General features: G+C 33.5%; 1 protein-coding gene across 1 annotated transcript; it reads right to left on the reverse strand.

The window, feature by feature from the left end:
• Window positions 1–10,783: 10,783 nt before the first annotated feature.
• Window positions 10,784–18,015, reverse strand: LOC125053972 (carboxypeptidase B-like). The gene is made up of 7 exons (XM_047655613.1): window positions 17,882–18,015; window positions 16,346–16,552; window positions 15,661–15,751; window positions 14,292–14,393; window positions 13,702–13,917; window positions 11,809–12,231; window positions 10,784–10,956 (listed from the first exon to the last, which is right to left on the reverse strand). Exons 1-7 carry the CDS (start codon window positions 17,950–17,952, stop codon window positions 10,792–10,794), a joined length of 1,275 nt encoding a protein of 424 aa, XP_047511569.1. The 5' UTR covers window positions 17,953–18,015; the 3' UTR covers window positions 10,784–10,791.
• Window positions 18,016–19,844: the final 1,829 nt, after the last annotated feature.

The following is a 19,844-nucleotide window of genomic DNA, read 5'->3' on the forward strand; positions in this document are numbered from 1 at the left end:
AAAAGAAAACGTTCTCCCTCGAATTCTCCAAATACTCCCACTAAAAATCAAAAGAACAGAGAAACTTCAAAAAAGCCCACAAAAATCACCAAAACTAATGCTCCCATCTTCACTAAGCAACAATCACACCCGACTAATGACCAGAATAACCAATAGCAGACAAAAAACTCCTCCATCCGGAATGAACTACTGAATACTGAAACAATTAAAACTAACACACCAATTACAACAAGTCCCAACCCGGCTGGTCCCCGTGGGACTTTAAGCGACCACCACCCTCCATCAAAAAGAACAACCAGAAAACAAAACTCATTAAAAATATGTACATACAATGTGAAGTCTTTAGCTACAACAACAAGGTTTCTTGAACTGATACTGGCACTAGAAAAAGTAGAACATGATATCGTAGGACTTGCCGAAGTAAGAAGAATGGGGATTGGCATCGAAGAGCATGAGAACCACATATTTTGCTTTATAGGTGAAACAAAAGGCCTTCATGGAGTGGGCTTTTTAATAAAGAAAAATCTAAAACAGAATATAGTTAACTTTAATGGCATTTCAGAAAGAGTAGCCCTACAAATGAAAATTGACAATAAAGCTTTATCACTAATACAAGTCTATGCCCCGACAGCGAACGCGAACAACGATGATATCGACAAGTTCTATGCAGATCTAGCAAAAGCTCACGACTTAGCAGATGAAAAATTAATAGTTATGGGAGACTTTAATTCAAAGATTGGACACCGTCAAGAACATGAATGTTTAATAATGGGACAACACGGTTACGGCAACCGAAACGAAAGAGGCGAACGATTAATACAATATGCTTACGAGCATAAACTCTTAATATTGAATACCTTTTTTATGAAAAAGCCTAGCCGTAGGTGGACCTGGAATTCTCCCGACGAAACGACAAAAAATGAAGTAGACTTCATAATGTACAACAATTAAAAAAACATTTCAAATCTCGAAGTATTAAATAAGATTAACTTTCCTTCCGACCACAGACTTTTGCGAGCGTCCTTCGATCTAGGTACACCAAAACTGAGTCGAAAAAACTTTAAACTAACTTCAAAATCATTAAAAACTAAAAGCGAAAAAACTAATTATTTAAAAGCACTAGAAACTAACTTGTCTAAACAAAGTGAAACACTAGAAAAATCCCAAGATATCCAGACTTACTATGACAATCTTGAAAAAATCATCATCTCTAGTTTAAATACAAAAATGGAAAACAGCAAAAGAGAACATAAAATACTTAAAAAAGAAACACTAGATTTGATATCCCAACGAACGGAATTAAAGTCTACTAAAAATAAAACTAAAGAATTAAAAGAAGAACTAAAATCTCTTTATAAGAAAACTAACAAGGCGATTAGAGAAGACTACCAGAATTACAGAAAGACAATTATAGAGAAAAACTTGACAAAATTTAGAAGTGCTAAACGGGCCTACAAAGAACTGAGCACACATAAAAGCTGGATTCAAAACCTCAGCCAAAAACAAAAAGAAACCAAATCACGACAAGAAATAATTAAATGCGCAACAGCCTACTATAGAGAGCTTTACAAAAACATCCCGGACAGTAACAACTTAACAGAGACTATGAATAATGAGCTTGAAAAGGAAACTAAAATTGACGAAATCTCAGAAAAAGAAGTATTAAAGCACATCATAACATTAAAATCAGAAAAAAGTCCTGGCCCAGACAATATCAGTAACGAAGCCTTAAATGTGGGAGCTCCACTGCTTTTCACATTCTTGACTAGACTGTTTAATATGGTATTTATTTCTGGAACTGTCCCGTATCAATGGTGCAAGTCTGAAATTGTCCTGCTGTATAAAAAAGGAGATCCAAGAGATATCAGTAACTATAGGCCGATCAGTTTGTTATCCAGCATCTACAAACTTTTCTCATCACTGTTGTTAAGCAGAATAGCAGACAAAATCGACCTCATGCAGCCAGTAGAACAAGCCGGCTTTCGCTCCAAGTTTTCAACAATAGACCACATCCATACAATCGAACAACTTTTAGAAAAATGTAAAGAATTTAATTATCCTCTATATATAGGGTTTGTGGACTATCTTAAGGCATTTGATAACATCACTCACTGCTCCATTTGGGAAGCATTAACATCTTGCAATATAAACTACTGCTATACAAAAGTGATCCAAAACATCTACTCAAACAGTACAAGTTCAATACGATTGGAAAACAAAGGGGAAGAAATTAACATTGAAAGAGGTGTGAGGCAAGGGGATCCACTCTCTCCTAAACTTTTTATAGCAGTTCTGGAAATGATATTTCAAAAATTGGACTGGAAATCGAATGGTATATGGATTGGCAATAGACAACTTAGCCACATAAGATTTGCAGACGATATTGCACTTTTCGCCAACTCTGCTTCAGAACTTCAGCAAATGATGCAATCTTTGAACAACGAAAGCAAAAAGGTTGGCTTACACATGAACGCCAGTAAAACTAAGGCTCTAACAAACAGTCTGCAGAGACCTATACAAATAGATGGGCACCAGATCCAATATGTAAAGGAATATGTCTATCTAGGGAAACAAATTTCCTTCAACAGCAACAGCAATGAACAAGAAATTGAAAGAAGAATTAGAAGCTCATGGAACAAGTTTTGGTCACACAAAGAAATTTTAAAAGGATCTTATAATTTAGAACTAAAAAAGGCGGTAATGGATGTCTGCATTTTGCCTTGCCTCACCTATGGTAGCCAAACATGGGTGTACACTAATAAGGCCAGAAACAGATTGCTTTCTACACAACACGCCATGGAAAGGAGTATGCTAAGGCTAAGGAGGTTACATAAAGTTAGTAACAAAACCATTAGAGAAAGGACGAATGTTACAGATGTTCTCAAACATGCTCTAAAAATGAAATGGCGCTGGGCAGGACATGTAGCCAGGGTCTCAGACCAAAGATGGAGTCTCAAAATTACAAAATGGAGAGGCCCCCCAGGGAACAGACATCGGGGCAGACCAAAAATGAGGTGGATGGACGACATTGCCAAAGTGGCAGGCACAAACTGGCTAGAGAAAGCAAGGGATAGACAGGTTTGGAATGGGATGGAGGAGGCATATACCCGGATGGGGTCAAGGCTTCAATAAATTATACTAACATAGTTTAAGAAATATACTAACTCAAAATAGGTTGTAAACAAAACAAAACAAATTGTAAGTCTTGAATAAATATGCTTTATTATTATTATTATTATTATTAACCAAACCCTTATCTTGCAAGTAACTAACGAATAAGCCACAGACTGCAACATATGCGTTTTATGATTTAGCCAAGAAATTCGATCGTGTATTCAATCCTTTATCAAAGCACTATTCCAGCTCATAGAAGACAAACACTCAAAATGAATTATTCATACCGAGTCTCTGCCGTTTGCCTTACTGGACGACATTGGAATTTGTGATCCCCTGTTTTTGGGTGTTAAACAATCTATTAACTTTTATTCATAGAACTGAAAATTGTCAATAAATCTTTCTTATATTACTCAATGTCATTGCCATATTATGTTATGATCAATGGAATTTCCATATTTTTTTACTCTATGTCTCACAATAACGAAACTAAGTATGACTCGTGTATGTCAAAAAGAGATGGGCAGGGCACGTAGCCCGTATGCAGATGACATATGGTCTAAAACAGTAACCGACTGGACTGGTCCAAAAATAAAAAGGAACACAGGAAGACCAATAGAGTAACGAGCCGACGGGATCGAAAGGGAAGCTGGAAAAAATTGGATGACGATGGCACAAAATAAATTAGGCTGGAAAAAAATTGGAGGAGGCCCTCCCGGACAGAGGCAACATCTAAGAGTAGTTTAAATTGTATTTATATTTGTTAAATGTATATTAATAAGATATGGATGAATAAAGGCTTATTATTATTATGTCAAAAAAGGTTTGAATTTTGACATACGGGAAACGTTCGCGCTCAGTCTCGTTTCTGAATCATTATGATTTTTTTATACATGTGTCTTTACTAAGTGGAACATTACGATTTAGTCAAACTTAAGACTAATAAGTAATTTAAGTCTCACCTAATTTGCTAATAAATTATTTAACATAAGAAAGTGTCCAATAACACTACTTACAGTCTCTATTTAAAGACACCCGGTTCTTGTGTTCCATTTCTTCACTCACTGTTTAGCACTTAATAATAGCTAATTAGATTAAAACTAAAAATAGTGTTTAAAACACATAGTGAATAAATAATTGTTCCACCAATTGCGGTAAGCATTCTTTACTGAGTTTAAAAAAAAATTAAAAGCTCACGAGATTGAGAGTAGATACAAAAATGTCCGGAAAATTTCGCATACGAGATAATCCTGCAATAGAAAAGTGCCATTTAATTTAACTTAATTCAGTTTTCACCTTGTATTATTCATAGTAGCAAAAACATGTATATTGGCAGACTGCAATTCCAAACCGCATTGTATTGTTATGCAAATGGCTTGGCCAAAATTTGTGCTGCCTTTGTGACCCCATGTTTACTCTGACCTCACTGTCAATAATAATAATCATTTGTTCCAGCCACTCATTGGTTCAAAACCTGACTGGACTTAAATCTCTCTAATCTCTACTTTCAGAGGTAATCATTCTATTATCGCTATTAGCTTATCAAGGGTTTAAATAAGGTATTGAGTTTTATGCCCGAATAGTTCAAACTGAGATGTTGAGATTCAGAGTTAGGTTAGAATCAGATAAATAAAATGTATGAAATTTAAACATATTCTCTTTATAGATTAAATGTTAATCAACATTTAATCTATAAAGAGAATAAAACAGATGCACTCTGAGAGCAAGCCCCATCAGGGTTGTAACGTAACTTATGATTAGGTATTTATCGTATCCTACAGTCTAAATTATATAATAAAGTATGTAAAAATCCATCCGACTTATACGGGAATATCTCGACACGGTCGTACAACAATGTGGGATTTGAAAAAATTCAAAATCCACTTTTTATCGTATTTGGATACTACATTGATTAAATATTACGGTTACATTAAAAAAAAATCATGTGTTTTAAATTAATCAGTCGGTAAAGTGACGGATTTGATTGACGCTCATAGAAGCATTTTTCTAGACAACTGTGTAATTTAATATTATTACGTTGTTTTTTTTAAAACCCTTTTGTTTGCTTGTATGTCAATCTTCATAATAACAAAATATGAATTAAAAAAGTTATGACAAAAAAACTAACATATAATCATATTATTTTGAAATGGCTGCGCTTTAAGTCAGATCCGTCACTATTCTACGACTATGACGATACCTTATTACAAATATTTTGGTGTAATGTTAACTGGTCATTAAAATAGAACCATCCATATACATCTTGATTAAAAACAGCAATTTTTCCTTAACATCAATCACGGCCCGGATTGAGTCAATCCAGAATAATGGATAAGGCAAAGCCCGAAAACATTATCTTAATTAGACAAGTTTCTGCCTAATTGTTACAATTAACTAATCGCTCATTTGTTAATGTATTTATGGGATTAGATGTACTAGGTTTGAGTTCAAAGAATTTATACATTTTCCGATAACTTTACATAATTTACTCAAAGAATTTGGAGTAGTATTGTGTGATAATAATATGTTATTTTTGATATTTTTTTTAACGGCGTGAGTGGTATATTTATTATAACTTTGTGCAAATGAACTAAGCAACATTTCTTTATATTAATTTCAAACGTTGCTAAAACTAGGTTTTTAGCTATTTTGGGTTTATAATAATAAAGACCCCACATCTCTACGCAACGCCTTTCGGAGAGAGATTGATCGTCGACGATTCGAACCACTCTACATTGAAAACGGTCAAGTGGAAGGAGCTGGTACTGGGGAGCTCCCGCCCAGCGGTGAAAACAGTACTCGATGTGGAGTCGAAGTAAATGTAATGTAGCTTCCTGCTACCGCTTCTATATCTTCTCTCCACCTTTTTGTAAGGTTTTTATCCTCTTCTAATTCTTTCCCCTGGTCCTTTCCATATAGTCTTTAAAGTACACCTCTTATGTATGATGCTCTATGCCCCGCCCATTGCCACTGTTTTAGGGCATAATGTAAGGCATCCATCACTTGTTTGTAGTCTTATTTTTTCGTTTTATATTTTATGTATTTTCCTCATTTTTAGTTCGCTTCTTACCATTGATTTCTAGCATGTTTGGTTTTTATTTTTGTGTTGGTTGTATTATAGTTTAAACTACTAAAATGTTAGTTGTTAACGTTTTAAGTAGTAAACGTTGTTATAAGCTACTTTCCTAGAATTAATAGGTTTGTTTATATTTATTATTTAAAAATATACAAACTAATAACTTTTCCAAGAGAACTTATAATGTACGATCTATGCAAGAAGTTATGTGGATTATCAAAGTGCATCCTGCATTAGTATTCAGCACGTGTATGTTCTAGCCAATTGCAAACTTACGTGTGTATGCAATTTCATAGTTTACACGACATTTCTTGCAAAAATATGTTTTTGGAATTGCGATACAATGTATCGGGAAAGAAAGTGTTTTAGAGCAATGCCTAGTGGCATCGGGGTGCGACTCCCATCCCTGAGATATAAGGTTCGTTCCCCGGTTGTGTACTGAACTTTATTTCTATGTGCGCATTTAACATTCGCTCGAACGGTGAAGGAAACCATCTCCAGAAAAACGGCTTGCCTTAGACCCAAAAAAACGTTGACGGCGTGTGTCAGGCACAGAAAGCTGATCACCTACTTGCCTATTAGAATTACAAATGATCATGAAACAGGTACAGAAATTTAAGGCTCAGACCTAAAAAGGTTGTAGTGGAGTGTTTGTATTTATTTGTTTATAGATTAGATTTGTAAAGAAGATCAAAAATCAATCATCACATGCAATAGAACGTGTGTCGAATAGAATCGTATCAATAACTGTTCGATGGCTGGTTATAAAACTAAGAAGGCTTTATTGCTACTCCTGTCTCCTTTACTTTGTAAGCACAATAATTGTTTGTGTAGTTATAAATATTTACCAGAGTATACAAATACTTGAGTTAATATGAATGTTGCATTCATTCTATAAAGTTTATTTTTGACCCGGCTTCGTTTTAGACATTTATTTTATAAAATCTCCATTTAAATATAACTCAAGGGTTATCTAGCATTCTATATGTGTACATTTAGACATAGACAAAACACTTAATACTAACGAAACACACACACAGAAACAAAAAAAAATAATAATGAAAAAAAAAATTACAAAATTATTTTTTTAAAGAATAAGGTATTTTTAAGTGTAACCCCCACCGGGAGTCGATTCCACAGTTCGCAAGTTTGCAAAGTCTTATGTCTAATCTAGAAAGCAGCAATTTGACAAATTATGTCACTTATCATCAGATGAGCTTCCTAAAATATATTTTTTTAATGTTAATTCTCCAGTGATCCCAGAGCTGGTGTTTTCGTCGCTCGACGATAAAGCATCGCAATACAGCGAGGAAATGCTGCCAGCATTAAAGGTACACTGCCATAGGGACCAAACTTTTAAATTTGTTTTGCTTTCTAATTATAAGTTTTTAATTATTATTACTATGTAGGTTCAGCATATTTTAAATACTGTATATTTGTGTGTTAGGAAATAAATATAACTATTTTCTAATTCCCCTGACATTTATTTGCAGCAATATTTTTAAGTAATATACATCAGTTGATTTTTATTTGTAATAATTGTAGTTCTGTGATAGCCATTATGCATAAGCTTTTGATCTCCATCCAAAGCGGATATACAGAGGTTGAAGTGGCATTTGAGTCCATTGAATCAGATAATTACTGAGGGCTATTAGGGCTCACTGATGCTCTCATATTATTTTTCCTTCACATATACGCTCTAATATACTTATTATTGTCGTATATATTAGTATCTTAACATACATGCTGTTTTTTTTAAAGACCCAAGTCGAATTGGTTCGGAAATACTCTTGTTTTATTATTAATTAAACAAACTTTGGGAGGAAGGTGCACTGCTTCTCTCACCCTCGACAAGTCGAACCACTAACTGTCCTAAATCTACCTCAGGAACTGTTCAATCCGAGAACTATCGTTGGCGCGTTGACAATATTGGGAGAGTATTTGCTTTGCTCTTGTTAGAAACGCCATTGGGAGGTGACAATGTAAAACAAAAGAGAAACGGTGTCTCTCGTCCCTCTTTACAGCATCTCTAGTCAACGTCAACATGCGACGTAATACTTTAATACTTCATGGTATTACGACCACTGGTCTTTCCAATTCCTAATTTTTAGATGTCATATGATGATTAAATATAACTTCTCAGACTCCTGTTGAGCCGTTGCAGCAAAAGCAAATATTGACTTGGTATTTCGGGCTTCATACGAATGAAACATGAACATTACATCAAATGTTTAATGAGAAACAAAAATAATTAGTCCTTAACTGCATATGCAGTTAAGGACTAATTATTTTAGTTAAGGACATGCTGCTTAATTATAAATGTATTAGGGTAACAGATTAATACTTAAGATTCTGTTTGTGACTTAACACTTCAATCTCTTTCTCATGCCAACAAAATCCGTCTACAGTCTACTAGCTATAATGTTATTAAGCACACATCTCTTTCCAACACAGCATAAATACAACTTGAGAGAGAAAGAATGCATACTTTAAACTGTGTAGTTGTGTACACTGATTTAGTTCTGAATAAAGTAATTTTAATAGCTTATCGAAAAAACAAATTAATTGTTACTAAAATACTGAGATTATCGAATTAGTAAGAATACTATAAAGTTATAAACACACAAAATACTTTCAAATTTTACACCAATATCTTTTCGATAATGACTATAACTGAATTTGCGAATGGCACACATTTTATAAATACGATAAATTTAAACGTAGGCCAATTACGCTATTTTAATATTAATAAATTTAAATTATGTTTGCTACCATACCTACGTATGGACTGTTTACAGAATTATTATTAGTACTATATTTTTAATTATCCATTATCAACATTTTCGTTCAAAGAATATACCTTAGTAAGTATTGTTAATTCTAGATTTGTAGATATGTTACCAGGTTGCTAAATGCGTAATTATTATTTATGTAGATCTTATTATATGTATTATATACATATATACCTAGATATAAAAATATAACATTTTTAGATTTTTATGTTTTCAAAGGTGCCATTTCTGGGGCTGATGGTACAGGAGTGACGGTTTCTGATGTAGACAGAGGTTGGAATTTCCTGGGCTCCAAAAGGCCATTCTTCGAGGCTACCATCAGCAACAATACTGCTGATATGGAGAACGAAACCAGCTGCAAAAAAGAATAACTTCTTATTTCTAAATACACTTCGAATTTGAATTGTAATATTTATATACAATCCAATTATAATGGTTAATTTGATACTTATCACTCATTCAAACAATATTTACCAACAATAATCAGAGTTTACTTAGCTTGTCATAATTTGAAACTCATGCGCATACAATAAAAGTACGTAGGTGCAATTATTAGGTCATAATAACCTGTTAAGTATTAATTGTTATGTTGTAATTATTGTTTCTAGCAATAATACATTTCCCAACTATTTTTAGCCTGTTGGTAGTTATTTAAATATTCATTTATAAAATCAATTAAAACATACCGCAGACACACCAAACGTCGCTAAAACTTCGTACGATAAAAACATCGTGTAGAAACAAAACAAACAAAAATCACGTGTTCTTTTTACACCTCAATACAATAAAACCGATTTACAAGAGAACAGTTTTACTAAGTTCGGAATTGAAATAGCAATTAGTTTTACGATTAAAATAAAAAGTAACTTGTAATGTAAACCACGAAGACGAAAACTAAAAACTTTGTCTTGCGTTACGACAGCTGCGAGCTCAATGTCACATACGAAGTGCGGCAACGTCGCACGGTCAACGCAGTGACAGGTAAAATATGTCGCGCACGGCACAGGTAGACCATAGCCAATGTACCCATAAACTAAAGAGTTGGGTGGCTTAGTGTTTTGGGTGGCTTCATTTGTCCGTTGAAATTTGACCTTGTTTGATAGTTTTGCAATTATGATAATTTGCTAATATCGGGATAATAGCAAGAGAAACGCGATATTATTCGTTTAATTACAAACTATACTTTGCTAGTCAAAAGTGGTAGGCGTTTTAATTATATTTTTGATCTTCTTTAGCAAGTGATTTATATAAAATTTAAGATATACAAAATTATTTATGTTTTATATCCAACTGAGTAATATTTCCAATTTACACACTACACAGTAGGATTTAGCGCTTTCGAAACTTAGGTACTTCGTAAGATGAACTACGTACAACCGCGGTGAGACAATAATTTTAGGTGAGCAGGCTTTTACGATATACATAATATATAAGATAACCATTGACAGTTGACATTGACATATACACATTTATGATAATCATTGACAGTCATACATATGTATTTTCTCTAAGCCAAAATAGTATAGTATAATAATTGTTAGTTATTTCCGACTGTCCAGTGAATGTTCTTCGCAAACTCAAAGGATCTGGATCATTATGTTTGTACTATATTATAATTAATACATTACGCAGAAAACAAACGTCCATTTTATTGTATCAAACTGATAGTAGGATATATAATCTGTAATATGTATATGACTTCTAATCTATATTAAATCTTTGGCATTTCTCTTTTATTCCGGTCTCCGAGTAGTATAATTTTTTTTACAATATTTACGTAGGTACGATTAAAAGTAGTTACTCAAACCATTAATTTATTCTTTCTTTATAAAATAACACGGAAAGTCTCGCTGCAGTTGCAATACCCATCCAAGTTTCTTCATTTATTTGAGGAAGATATTTTGGTGGAACAAGGAAACCATATTTTTGGAAATCAGGCAATTCCAGTGTCAACGAAAATGGTACACCGATGTCCTGAAAAATAACCTGTATCATTACTTGTATTTTTGAATAAGGTATAATTATTTAGTAATACATATATGCAAATTAATACGCCTTTTTAAATTGTCTCAGCTTCCAGCGACCAGCTTTAAACGTTTAATAACGTTTAGTAACCTAACCTAATAGATATTATTATTAATAAGTTAAAAAAATGGTAGCAAAATTTTTTGTTACAGCCTTATAATTGCCCTTGAAGAATTAGTCTTTGGTTATTGCGACTAAATTGTATAACGTAATACATCTATGGCGAAGCAAATCTTTCTAGACAAATAGTATCTTCACATATCGTCGATTTTTAGTTATATTTTATTCTCGGTTACTGACGCTGTTTATCAAACAAAAGCACTAGTAACTAATCTAACTCGGCCCACTTATGTGCTACCTGTATCTTCTATTAGTACATTTACTAGAAACGAAAGTATATGAAATTTACTTTTAATGGAAACATCTACAATTACAGTAAACGACTGATATTTTAGGTATAGAACATGCGTCAAAACTTGCACGCTACTAAATAATATATGTACAATTATATTTATCATATTATTATTATAATACTATGCATTATATATTATTTAAAAACAAGCAAACTTGCCATATGTATTAATGTTTGTCAATCAAAAGTTTACTGCTTTAATCGCCAACAAATATGACTTATTCTGGGTTCGATTTCCTGCAAATCAACAATTACTTCGCATTGCTGTACTGAACATGTACTTATACTGAAAATATATAAATGAATGTTTGCTTAAGCACATTCTTATTACCAGTAAAGAGTATTTTGTACTAAAGAATGGTTGTTATTCAAACATTTAGAGATCTAACCTGCGCATAATCCTGCGATGTCCCCGAAGCCGGATACAAAACAAAATAACTGTTACCAACATGATAATGATACGCTTCAGGTAGTTTCTTGGTATCAATTTGAGCACCAATGCTTGCACCGACCTGATGTATGCGCGCCACATTAGTCGGTAAAGTGGCGTTATCGAAGCCATAAAGCACGTAGCTTCCATAACTATGAATATTCATGTAAATTTGAATACGGTCCAGATATGTATGGAGTATATCTCTAATATTCCGGGTTTCTATTTCGGAAAACGGATAACGGCCGCTGAACGACTCGGCGCATGGATCTTGGGAGGCGTTGGACTCGCCGAAGAATATGTCGTAATTTCTGTTTAGATCGACACCGCTGCAATTGGAGACGCTCGCGTTGAATGATCGGTTTTTGCGCCACATTCGCTCCTGCAATTATGTAATAAGCGCACATTTTTTATACTTTACTAGCTGGCCTGGCGAACATCGTACCGCCTAACAGTCGATTCTTTATTTTTTTTAAATACTTATTCTGCTATTCGGGACACCGGTCTAGCTAAGATAAAAAAAAAGAAAGTTGATAAGACAACAAATACATTATGTCAAAAAATAAAAATTTACCTTCCCGGAACCCCTCCACTAGCACTTAAACTTTATGATATGGTATTAAAGTTCAAATTGACTTTAAAGTATTATTACGAATATTTTGTATGGGAATATAGAAAAGTGTTGTTTTTAGACTTTTTCATTCAATTTTTTTTATTTTTCTCTCCGTAAGAACCATCCTCGTACTTCAAGGAATATTATAAAAAAAGAATTGGCCAAATCGGTCAAGCCGTTTTCATGTTATGTCGTGACAACGGAAAACGGGTTTCATTTTTATATATATAGATGACTAAATGAATCTATTTATTAACACTTAATTCCCCTTTGAATACTTAGGGCAACTTAAAAATATTATGACGTACTCCAAAGGTTTGCTATAATATGCCTTAGGAAATAAGACGATTTTGATAAAATTATATGAGAGAGGGAGAAAATTATACAAGGTTCTGTCGTGTGTATTGTTGAAATTAAAAATTATTCAGCAATAAGCCACCAGATAGAGGGGACCTCCAGGAAAAAGAAACGTGGTAAGACAACAAACGCGATGGGCTGACGACATCGGAAAGGTTACTGGGGAGAAATGGATGGAGTAAGCAAAGAACAGATCCAAATATAAGTTAAGGGGGAGGTCTTTAACCAAAAGGGAGTACCAAAGAACACGAAATAATGGAAATTACAATAACTTATATAGACTATAGTATACGTATAATAACAAAACTAACACCCATTTGATATGTATTTTTTTATAGTATGGAAATTAAATTGGTTTTATTATTATTTATTTATTTTATCAGTTACTTTGTTATATAGATATATTAATAGTAAAAATTTAAACAAGTTCACCGTAGCTTGGTTAAAAAATGCTTCCTTAAGTCAGGTGCTAACTAACAGAGAGTATTTATCGGTTATTTATTTATAGATTAATACGTAAATTATCCTCTTTTTTATACAATTGTTATGAATACATCATTATATTGGCAAGCTGTGTTGGCCAAGTGGCTTCAGCGTGCGACTCTCATCCCTGAGGTCGTAGGTTTGATCCCCGGCCGTACACTAATAAAATTTCTTTCTAGGAAGGAAAGTGAAGGAAAACATCGTGAGGAAACCGGCTTGCTTTAGACCCAAAATGTCGACGGCGTCAGGCACAGGAGGTCACCTACTTGCCGACTAGATTAACAAATGATCATGAAACAGATACAGAAATCTGAGGCCCAGACCTGAAGAGGTTGTAGTGCTACTGATTTTATTTTGTTATACATTCTTATGTAACTTTATACACAGCTGTCTACTTACATCTGTATGTGTGAACTCATAGCCGTCTGGATTTTGAACTGGTAGTATAATCCAGTCAATATCCTGTATAAGATCCTTGTCTTCATTCCGTAAATCTTCCACCAGCCTGTGCATGGTGTAGAGAGCCACTGGAGGGGTCGACCACTCTCTGGCGTGCATCGCAGCGTCCATGAAGTATATTGGCTTAGTTTTATCCTCGAAGTTCGTTGTAGATATCTTTAAAACATAATGGACTTAGGCATACCATATCTAATTACTATTCTAGGCGCGAATCTCTGAGATCGTGTATATATATATATATATATATATATAATTCTACTGTACGTGTGTATGTCACTAAACTCCTCTTGAACGGCTGGACCGATTTGAATGATTTTTATGTATGCGTTTGGTGGAACCCTGGACGGTTTAGATTCACAAATCAGCCCGGCAGATGGCGCTGCAGTCGGTAATTTCATACTTTGTTTAATATCCTAATCGCTTGAAATATCGTCTGTGGGATTCGCTAGTATATAATTATAAGGACTATTCCTAGACTTGGAAGTTAAGGCAAAGTATATCTAAAGGCTTATTTTTGTAGAAATACGTACCTTGAGATAATTAACAGATCGGCCTTCGAAAGTCTGACCAGCTGTTACTAATGTCACGATATCAGGATATTCACGTGATAATCTTTCCATGTACGCATTGATCTGTAATGTCATAATTAATTAGAGAAACCAAAATATTATTAACTATACTTTACTTTCAGCATATTTAAGGTGAGTTTCAGGAATATTCTTGATACACTTAGCGCCATGTCTTACCAAATAGTAAGTAGTAGTAGTAGTACCTTTTTTTAAATGAACTAATTAACCTACTAACCAGAAAGATTGATTGAATTGGGACACAATAGCATAATAGTGCCGTTACTATGAATTTGAAGAGCAACAACAACAATTATAAAGGTGGATAGGCCAAAATATGGAAACCACATGTGGCAAAGAGTGGATAAAAAAATAAAAAAAATATGTTTATTATGGAACATAAGATACACGTATCACTTATTCCACGTCATTAAATTTGAATTTGTGGGCATCCCTACTCATCGGCAAAGAAGACAGAGGGTGTAGGTCGAGAGAAAAAGCCGGCGTAAAAAACTCTCAGTACTCTTTTAAAATAGCAAATCATCAAACGACTCTTATTTTAAATAAAAAACTATCGCAAATTAATTAGAAGTAGCCTGTCTAGCACTAGTCCCAGGCCCTTTTATCAACTAGATAATCGTTAACTTTATAGTAAGCCGTTTTACACAGCTTTTCTTTAATACATTTCTTAAATTTATTAAAAGGCAGAGATAAAAGAGCCTCTGGGATTTTATTAAAGAAGAGTATCCCTTTTCCCAAAAAAGAATTACTAACTTTAGATAGTCTAGATACCTAAAAATAAAAAGAAATATAACTGTAAAAGTGTAGTGTTGGCCTAGTGGCTTCAGCGTGCGACTCTCATCCCTGAGGTCGTAGGTTTGATCCCCGTGCACTAATGAAATTTCTTTCTATGTGCGCATTTAACATTCGGTTGAACGGTGAAGGAAAACATCGTGAGGAAATCGGCTTGCCTTAGGCCCAAAACGTCAACAGCGTAGTCAGGCACAAAAGGCCGATCGCTTACTTGCCTAGATTGCCAAATGATCATGAAACAGATACAGAAATCTGAGGCCCAGACCTAAAAACGTTGTAGCGCCACTGATTTATTTATTGAGTGTAAAAGTAATTTTATGACATTATCATAATTAACTGATTCTGTGATTTATAATTAGCCAATCTCGATGTACTACTTTCTTTGCAAATAAACGATTAATTTATTAACCTGTGTTTGTACCGGCTAATCTCAAGGGCAATACCAATAAGGCGACAGCTACAGGTATTCGGGAACTGCATCGAAAAAGCATACAAATAGAGTACTAAATTCCTGGCTTACCTCGGCCATCCGCGCGTAATACGTAAATGGCTGTGCTACGTTGCGTCGTTGATTCCAAAGATTACATTCTTTTTCGAATTCACCTAATGCGCTGGAACAGCAGTTTTTAATCTTTTAAATCACGTGAAAGTGTTTAGTATTAAAATAGATTAAAAAGAGTGGCGGAGAATGTCTTGGCAGTTCTTCTTGGCCGCTCTACGCCCTTGAATTGAACTGGTAGTAAATGTAAATTTTGAGTCAATTTAATATATTTTCTGTTGACGTTTATAAGTGTACTTGTTTATATGGATAAAGTTATTTGAGTTTGAGTTAGGCAATTTAAGCGTCGACTTTTTTCTTGATCCAAAACCCTACTGACTTACGCAGTAACTCTTTTTCATACTTCTTATAGAACGGGCAAACGGGCAGGATGCTTACCTGACGTTAAGACACTTGCAACGCCGGATGCTAGCAGATGTGTTGCCGACCTTACAAGAATGACCAGCGATGTGGAACACGTCTGCTCCACAGTATAATGCTGAGTCAGGGCCAGTTACAACCACTACACACACACACACACACACACACTCACACATTACACTCTTAAAATGTACCTTATTCCTTTTTTTCATTTCTGTTTTGATTATTACTTTGTGTGTGTTAATGTTATGTCTATTCACAAATCGGCGACAAAAAATATATTTACCTTAAGATGTTCTCTCTTATTCTATACTCTACTCCATTGTTAATCAAAGCTTTTGTAAATGAAGCCTGATATTCCGGTGGAACCATTACTGCTGCATCGCGTGTTGGATTTCCAAATTTCCAGATGTCCAGATGGAACTCATCTTTAACACCATCTAGTAAGGCGTTGTCGTTCCGATCACGAATAACAACATCGTATACCGTGTATCTAGGGAAATTATTTATAATTAAGAACATAATATAAGAGCAGTGTTGGCAGGTTCGATTCCCGGATGGACTTTCTTTCTATGTGCGCATTTAACATTCGCTCGAACGGTGAAGGAAAACAACGTGAGGAAACCGGGCTTGCCTTAGACCCAAAAATTGACTTTTCAGTGCGTCAGGCACTGAAAGCTGATCACCTACTTGCCTATTAGATTACCGAATGATCATGAAACAGATACAGAAATCTGAGGCCCAGTCCTAAAAAGGTTGTAGCGCCATTGATTTATTTTATTAGAACGTAATATATAACCCCACTAAATTCCTTTTTCATACTAGACCAAGGCAGGTTTATAAACATTTTTGTAAATTTCCTTAAAACAAAAACTAAATCAGTATTTTTTATAATATTAAATCATTCTTATTTCACTACTATCTGAAGTCTTGCGGAGGTGGTGAGCAAAAGTGATCTCCAAGAATCTAGAAGTATGTCCGACGGCGAAGGCCGAGGTTGTTTAAGATACCAAGGGCCAGAACCAGTCTGTTGCACAGATCCCCACCAGTTAACAAAGACGTTGCCTAATGAATGCTGTCTCCAACTATCAACATCTTTATATGTTCGCAGAGTGAGTTCACAGTAGCGATAGCGAATCATATGAACTTTATATTTTTCAATATTATCGTATTAGCTTAGTACTGTAAGGATAATATACGTATTTTAGTGAATTTAAAGTTAAAATTTGAAAGATAATTTTAATAAAGAACAAAAGTTTACATGCATACGTTAGTTTCACTGGATTTTATAATGATTTTAGAGTGTCACTTACACAATCTTCTTAATTCACTTTGATTAAATAAAATATATAATTTGTGAGCCTCATATATCGATTATATTATATACTCTGATAAAATCTTAATTCAATTATATAATATAAGTAAGATAATTAGAGTTATATAATTAATTTAGCTTAAGCTTTATTAAAATAAAAATGATCTAATAAACTTGCGTTTCTTAATAACGTACAAATATTTAAGGAAAAATAAAATTTCAAAAGGATGAGCTCATCAGTAAATGAAGCTGGGGTCAAATAAATGGAACTAAATTAAAATAATTAAAACAGCCAATGTGTTCTCCATCTAATAGGGCATTTTAGACGCTAAACACACACGAATTCAAATTAAAGAAAACATAAGTTCGTCACTTGAAACTATTTTATAGACTTACTTTATTTTTCGACCGTTTTTACAAATATATTACCGATATATTTGTAAATATCCAAGCTTTAGGATCTAAATTTACAAAATATCAAGAAGCTTTAATGATAATATAACTCACCCCTTATATTTTTCATGTTTTGCTAAAGAATGGGAAATTAAAAGAAATGAGACCAATATCTTAAAGTCCATGCCCTCTGCACTTAAAAAAATCACTGCAGGTGTAATTAATGTCGTATCTTATCATAATCTTGAGTAATTCTAGATTTCGCATGTAATTAACATAATTGAGATAAACTATTATTGAGGTCACAAAAACAATTAATAATAATACAAATTAAATAAAATACGAAAAACAAAATAACTTTAGATGCAAAATCCCCAAGGAATGGCCCGTGTTCAGAAGATCAAAAATCCAACTGTAGTCTAGTCGACAAGTTGAAAATGGTACAAAATAGAGATACTGCTCTTAAAATTATGTGCGATAGCTCATTGGATCCGGAATGACGTCTAGAAAAATGTGCCAAAAGCGTGTATTAGCATATAAAAAATTGCAAAAGTTATAAACAATTAAAGATGAAAAAAAAATGGCATTTCATTTTTTGCCAATATTTAATAAACTATTAATATTTAAGAAATTTCTAAAAGAAGATGAAATTTCCAATAAAAAACTTTTTGCTCTCGGAACTCTATCTCCATTATTTATACTTTTAATTTAACGCTGAAAATAGGTCTGCGCGTGACATTTTTAGGACTCGCGCGTGGCGTCAAAAGCGACTACGGCACATTAATTAATTTATTTAAGGTATTGAATTTTCTTTTAAATTTGAAAAACTTATGGTGTGTTTTGAACACTATAATTAATTTATTTCCGTTGGAAATTTTACTTAAAATTAATTTTTCAACAAGTTAAACAATTGTTAACTAACAAAATTTTCTCGAAGTACCGTCTTAATTGTAAGTGAAAAAAAATGTTTAAATAATGGTCGTAAAAAAATTTCGCTTCGTAGAGCCGTTCTTACATACATACTTAACAAGATCGTGCCATAAAAGTTAATAGAATATTTATACTTCGTTTATAACAATTTTTTTACTTAAACAATGAGCTATCGCACATAATTTTAAGAGCAGTATCTCTATTTTGTACCATTTTCAACTTGTCGACTAGACTACTGTATCACCTCGACGGACGTCCGTCATTCCACAACTGAGCTTGAAAACTCAAGCAAGTCTGTACAGGTGCCAATACCAGTATGTAGGGTTAATAACATTTCAAAGCTAAATTTAATGTACTGTGACCAAATAGGCCATCAAATGAGCCAATTTTTAAATAAGGAACAAAATATTATAAACAGCTGTTACCCAAATGCTACTTTTAAATATATTATAAAGAACATTGTAAGAGAGACTTCCAGTAAAGCGGATAATCTCATTATATTTATAGGCAATAGAGGGAATCTAAACAAAAAGGAGCTTATTAGCTGCTATGAAAAATTGTGCCTACTTAATACTAAAAATCTAATTATGTTTACATTCCCTTATAGTAAACACTTTAGTCAGCATGAAAATAATGCGAGACATATTTTAAATCAGACAATGCACACATTAACATTGTACAATAAAAACTTTACACTAATTGATACCAATAGGTACATTAGTTGTAATAATTATTTTTTGACAAAGGATAGATATAATCTACCTACATATTTTAAAAGACAGATAGCTGATTCGCTATCATATTTATTGTATATAACAGCCAAGAATTTGGCTAGACAACCTGCTTCTATTGAGCAGGTTTTAGTTAGTAAGACCTTGGAAGATATTCCAAGAAATAGTATATCTAATTTAAATTAGACACTAAGACAACAGAGAGTCTCTCTGGCCTAGAATTAAAAAGTAAGCTAAGTAGATTTAAGAACAATACTATCAATCTGGTTCACCAAAATATACAAGGCATGAAAAGTAAATTACTAGAAATTGAGATGTTTTTGAGCAGTGAAAAGGTTGACATACTGTGTATTACAGAACACTGGTTAAAGACATGTGAACTTATGTTCAATTTTTGTAATCATCAGATTGGTAGT

The sequence above is a fragment of the Pieris napi genome, chromosome 11 (genome assembly GCF_905475465.1).
Source record: "Pieris napi chromosome 11, ilPieNapi1.2, whole genome shotgun sequence".
Classification (NCBI taxonomy): Eukaryota; Metazoa; Arthropoda; class Insecta; order Lepidoptera; family Pieridae; genus Pieris; species Pieris napi.

Excerpts from the sequence above, each read along its gene's own strand:
- LOC125053972 (XM_047655613.1), bottom strand. The coding sequence starts at position 17,952 with ATGGACTTTAAGATATTGGTCTCATTTCTTTTAATTTCCCATTCTTTA. Across the intron at positions 15,752-16,345 it reads ATAAGAGAGAACATCTTAAG|CGCATTAGGTGAATTCGAAA; the intron begins GTAAATATATTT and ends CTGCTGTTCCAG. Across the intron at positions 10,957-11,808 it reads CATCGCAGGATTATGCGCAG|GACATCGGTGTACCATTTTC; the intron begins GTTAGATCTCTA and ends GTTATTTTTCAG.